The 6,000-nt window shown below is 45.6% G+C and overlaps 1 protein-coding gene across 1 annotated transcript in view; it reads left to right on the forward strand.

Moving 5' to 3' along the window:
• PSMD3 (proteasome 26S subunit, non-ATPase 3) overlaps positions 1 to 5,239 on the forward strand; it is a 36,845-nt gene extending 31,606 nt beyond the window's left edge. The window contains exon 12 of the mRNA XM_078645676.1: positions 4,869 to 5,239. Coding sequence (XP_078501802.1) covers positions 4,869 to 4,946 — 78 coding nt within the window. The 3' untranslated portion in view covers positions 4,947 to 5,239. The remainder of the gene's footprint in view (positions 1 to 4,868) is intronic.
• Positions 5,240 to 6,000: the final 761 nt, after the last annotated feature.

The raw sequence follows: 6,000 nt of genomic DNA on the forward strand, positions 1-6,000 counted from the left end.
TATGTATGTATGTGTGTATATATATATGTATGTGTGTATGTGTAGATGTGTATATAGTATATATTATGTTTGGAACATTGTGTGATGTCTTGTGAGGCACCAAATCGAGACACTTGGTAGCACAAGAGATGTGTGACACAAATTGAATCTATTTAATAACTAGAAGGAGATTCTCTCTTAATAGTTGAAACTCATGAAGTATGGTCTGTAAAAGCACAGGTTCCACCACTCAACTGTATTCCAAAAACAGACCAGCATAAATCTAGGGAACATATAGAAGGCAGAATGATCTAATACAATTTGGTATCTCTATTCTTGCAAAGTTGAAGTTGGTGTAAAAAAGATTCTCAGTCGGTTTTGATAACGAAAACAGTAGAGGGTTTCCTGCAAAGAAAACAAAAGGAGAAAAAACTGTTTAGCTCCAAGTTTCTCCTGCAAAGAAAACTTTGCCCTAGTTGCTGTAGGAAACTGTCATTTTGTTGCAGCCCCCCCCCCTTTTATTTTGTTGCCCCTTTTTGACTATTTATTTATTTATTTTGTGTACTTATATAGCGCGGTCCTGTCGCCCCAAGGGCATCCTGGCGCTTGGGATCCGGTCAACAGCACTTCCACTGCTCAGCCAATTCTAGGGAAAAGATGGGTTTTTAGGGCTTTCCTGAACGGAAGGTAGTCCCTAAAACTTCTTAAAGGAAGTGGCAGGGAGTTCCAGAGTTTGGCCGCTGCGACACTGAACGAGCGGCCACCCATCCTTACTCTCTGGAACCTCGGAATCACCAACTAGACTACTAGATGTCGGTTACACTATAGTGAGTGACCGGTTGTTGTCCCCAGACATGTATGTGCCAGGAGAGACAATGAAGGTAAGGGTGTCACAGGTGAGGTCACAACCAAACCTGTAGCCACAATGCCCCTAGAAAGGGAGGATACTCTTATCTGGCATAAGGTGATAGTCCTGCCCTTCCTTAGACGGTATCACGGGCAATAATCTCCCATAGGTTGGTTTAGTCCATGATGGAGTATTTGCCTAGGGCACCTCCAGCCCAAAGATCCTGAGGAGCCAGTCCCTGTAGTTTGAAAACTGTGGTCCCAGAGGAAAGAGAAAAAGAAAGAGGAAAGGGTAGCCACTGTTAACCAAGAGCCCTAGAACCCAAAGTTGGCACTGGCGAGGCTTCACCTGGCCACAAGAAATTCCTGAGCAGTCAGGCGACTGCCCAACTACAGGGTCGTCTCCCCCACCCCCATAGCACTGATAAACGAGTGAGTGGAAGAAGGGTGTCTGCCACAGAATGTGATAGCCGCCCACTCGAAACAGAAAGAGAGGTTCCAAGAACCCACAGTTGCCCCGAAAGCAGCTCAACCACCTGTCAGTGGAGAGCTTAGGGTGTGGATCTGGATTCTGACGACTGTCAGTAGCTTCTGCGGGGGGCTGTCTTTCATGGCAGCACTGTGCTTAGCATGGGAGGCAGACCCTATAGGCAAAAGAAGGCCCCCATACCCTGCTGGTCATGGTGGGGTTACTCAAGTGTTTGGTAACCTTGGGGGGTTGCTTTAGCAAAGTTAGGGATAGCAGAGGTAGGCACTTACTACTCAAACAAGATAGGGAGAAAGACAACCCTGCAGTTACAGTATAGTTCAAAATGGGGCATATTGCTATTGAGATTGGTCAACTGCCCAGAGGCAGTGACCTTGACAGGAGGATGTGAGGTAAAGTGGGCCCTTCAACAATACAATACAGCATGTTACCTTACTCTCTTCCTCGCCTGGCAGACTAGGAAAGCTTTCCCAGTTGAGGATGAGTCTCCTAGACTGTTGGCTTTTTTTGGGGTGCGTGGGGCAAGAGGGGGACTTTCATAGGAATTTTGTTGCAGTTGTTACCCCACGTTTTGCCTCTTTTTGACTACTAGACGCTGGTTTTCAACTCTGACAGTGCACGAACGTCCACTAATCAGAACTCGGTGCCACAGCTCTTTCCTCTAAAACAAGTGAAGTCTGATTGTAACCAAAGTGGCATGGACTTTGGCACCCCTGTAAGTCCTAGTAAATGGTACCCCTGGTACCTGGGGCATTGGTACTAAAGATGGTCCCTTAAGGCTGCAGCATGTCTTAAGCCACCCCCCCACAAATTGCATGCAGGCTGCAATTGCAGACTGCGTCTCTTAGTGCAAACCATGGTTGAAAACATGACCTGGCACACCCACTATGTGCCATGCCAAAGTCACTGCATGTAATATATGTAAGTCACCCCTGCAGCAGGCCTTGTAGCCCTAATGCAGGGTGCATTATATTGCATGTAATGACTTGTCTGCATGAGTACTAGATGGTACAAGTGAATAGAGAAGCCATCTTAAGTATATGTACTGGACACTGGTGATTACGAGTTCCCCAGCTCCTTGATGGCTTCACTGAAAACGCTGGTGTTTGGTATCAAACACCTTGTCTTAATAAATCTGTACTGGTGTCAGTACTAGATCTATTATGACATGCACCTAGAGGGCACCTTAGAGGTGCCCTCTAAAACGTTACTCGTCTACTAGTGTGCTGGCGGACTGTACCTTTCCAACCTGCCACCACATATGCATTTCTAACCTTCAGGTGAGAGCTCACAATCTTAGGAGTCCAGGAACAATCTGCATATCAAGGCCAGAGACTTCAAAGCCTCTGCCGCCTTTGATATGCAACTCCGGCTTCACCCAGACTTTAAGAGATGCCACCCTTTGCCCTGAGACCCATTTAGCAGCAGGCCAGGCGGGAAAATTAGCTAATCGGGAGGCGTGTTCACCCTCAGGCTTGGTACACCCCTAAGGTGGGCTGCCTGCAGTGAACACTGAAATAATGGTTCCACCATCTTGTTTTTGGTGGAATTAGGAACTCTGGAACACGGTTATGCACACTCTCCATAGTAAGTGGTCATGTAGAGGGGTGTAGTGACACCAGGGGGTAATTATCCCATTGGCTACTACCCTACACTTTCCTTAAAGCACCTAAATTAAGTACTTAGGTGGTCTCCTGACATCAGAAAAACAGATCAAGTCAAGACCTCAACTACTGGGAACCGACAAAGGACTTACAGAGCGAGAACAGAGGACCTGTGCCAAAGATTGGCTCCAAACCATGGACTGTTGTTTGAACTTCTCTAATTACCAAGACCGACTTCACAAAGAGCTGGACACCCTCCCAAATCCTTGGAGGACTGTCCAGCACCTTAACAACTTGGAAGGATCTCCCTTGAAGTGGAGAATCCACCTCCCTGTGCCAGCAGGCACATACTACAGCTGTCTGGTCCTGCATTCTGTCGACCCCCGTGCCCCCTGAGGGAGCAGTACCCCAGCAAAAGGCCTTCGTGCTCCAAGAGGTCCGATTCATCTCCTCAACAAGTTTGGAGATGCTACGGCCCCCAGGAGCCACCCTGCTCCAATACCTTGGGTACTGGAGCAGTTGCCGCAACCAAGGCTTGTTGCTTGTCCAGTACGGACACCACCAACGTCAACATTGACCTACCGAATAGGGATGTCAGGATCCACTGAGAGTGGTCCTGCTGCTCTGTGTTGCCCCCCTTCACCAGGTCCCTGAGACCTAGTGAGAGCCTCTGACAGCGCAACCCCTCTGGGCAAAACACCTATGCACCCGAGCCCCACATCCTGAGTACAACGAAACACACTGTGTCCCTCTGCCTCAGGACCCTCGAGAATTGAGCCCCCTGTTGGGTTCTGCCAGACAGGTCTCCCAGTCCCCGCGTGCAGACATTTTAAACCGGTACCGCTTCCATTGACTTTAGCGCCTAGCGTTTGAGGCTACCATCGCGACCAGCACCTCTGCAGCCGTATACCCCAAGGCAAACAGGATTGAACTGCTAGTGGTTTCTTGGACTATGGCCCCATCTTACCGTAAGCCCAGAAGAACAGTCCTGTAAGTCGTTTAGAGGTGACCCAATGCAGTTTCTGTTTCTTCCATAGGATAACATTACCACATTTGAGGGTCATGCCTCAAATCTGACAGCTTTCAATTTCACCTGTTTCTACTGTGAAATTTGATAACGTCTAAAGAACTTACCCACTTACAAAGATCTTGGTATCTAAAATGATATAAAAATTTAATTTTTCTAAATTGGTCTCTTATTGCTTCTTGAGTGTGTCTCATTTATTGACTCTGCATGTACAACAAATGCTTAACAAAACCCTCTGATAAGCCTAAACTGCTCGCCCACAATACCACAGTAGAGAGCATTTGGGATTATTAATTTAAGCCTGTAAACCAATAAGGGTTGTCTGGACTTTCTACATAATGTACCTTATTTTGGTACACTACTTAAAAAACCAGCTTCCTATAGTCACACTTGGTTGCTTCAAGATTGCAGAAGTGTGCTGCAGCCATCCCAAGATATTAAGCAATCTGTGGATGAGAGATTTCAGTACTGTCCAGTTTGTTGAGGTATTATATGCTGCAAATGGCGTTATTCCAAGAGCAAAAGCTGCCTGTTATTGTTTGCTTGCTTTCTGCTACCTACCAATAAGTATACCAAGCATAAAGAGCACCATGTTTAAAGGCGGAAGCAATGGCAGCAGTGAAACTATCTAAATGAAGTAGCTTTACACAGCATATGACTGGGTTTGCACTCCAGGCAGACATTTTTGTGGCTTTCCATCACCTGCTGTTTTGTGTATGAGATCTGCAGGCAATGGCAGCTATAGCGCCTTGAATGCATTCTGACATTGAAGTAGTTCTCATTCTGAAGCTCAGAAGGAGTATTCCCTTAATTGGTGACAGCAATCCCTCTGTTTAATGCAATTCAGGGGAACAGTTGGCTGGGGGCTTTTGGCAGGTATGTCTTCACCTTTCTAACTTTAAGACACATTTATCTTCATTTTCAGGAACGCAGAGAGCGTGAACAGCAAGATTTAGAATTTGCAAAAGAAATGGCGGAAGATGACGATGATGGATTTCCATGATCCCCTGACGAGATGCCTTTTTTGGAGGATTTTGATAATTTGCTTTCAATTTTGTTTTTGGTCTTTGAGAGCGTCTGATACTTAAGTTCCCATATATTTGGTAAAGTCCTTTCTTGGTCTTTTTTATAGACTGCTTATCCAGGTTGGGTGGGGTGGGTAGGAGGAATGGAAGCCTGGCACTCTATCGGACACACTTTGTGATGCATTGAAACAGGTTACTTCCAACTTTCAAGGTTGTTTTCACCAATTGTTGCCAGAAGATACAGAATAAATAAAACTTATTTACAGTGGTATAATGAAATGTTTTGCCCTTTTATACATTGTGCTGACTTTGACACATCCTTCCCTATTATGTATTTTATTCCTAGGACTTCTTATTTTGTATAGCCTCAGAAAAGTGTTGGTACTGCTCCACTATCTCAACTGATTTGACCTCCACCTGTTTCAAAACAGCCCATGTACTGTACATATCTGACTAATTTTGATAATTTGATTTCTTATAATAGCTCGGATTTGGAATAATGTAAATTGGAGTTGGTTCAACTGGGTTGCTGCCTTAGTGGCTGTAGGAAAGTACCTCTTTTTGTATGTTCACCCTCCGCACCCTAGAGGTTTCGACTAATGCTGCTGGTTTTTGTAATCTGTAGTGCACTGGACCCTGCTTTCCAGACCCCAGTGCTTGTGCTCTGACCCCGCAGTATTGTGTACAATTGGCAAATACCCAGTTGGCTTATTTAACTTACCTGGAACACTCTATTGTATGGTACAAGAGGTACCCAGGGCTAGTAAGCTATAATGTCGCTAATGACTGTAGCACTATATTGTGCTCCCACTACAGTAGCCAAGGTGAAAACATGACTGTAGGTCTGCCACTACAGCCCAATCGGACACCTTCCAAACTGCCAACTCGACATGGCTTAATGAACCCTCTTGCCAAGTGAAAACTGTCCTTTTTAGTATTAATAAATCTGAAAGAAACAGGTTAGTATTAGATTCCTTACCTTAGAATATCCAACGGCGTCAGTCTGGATCCGGAAACTTTTGCGTAGCAGTA

The sequence above is a fragment of the Lissotriton helveticus genome, chromosome 5_1 (assembly GCF_964261635.1).
Source record: "Lissotriton helveticus chromosome 5_1, aLisHel1.1, whole genome shotgun sequence".
NCBI lineage: Eukaryota > Metazoa > Chordata > Amphibia > Caudata > Salamandridae > Lissotriton > Lissotriton helveticus.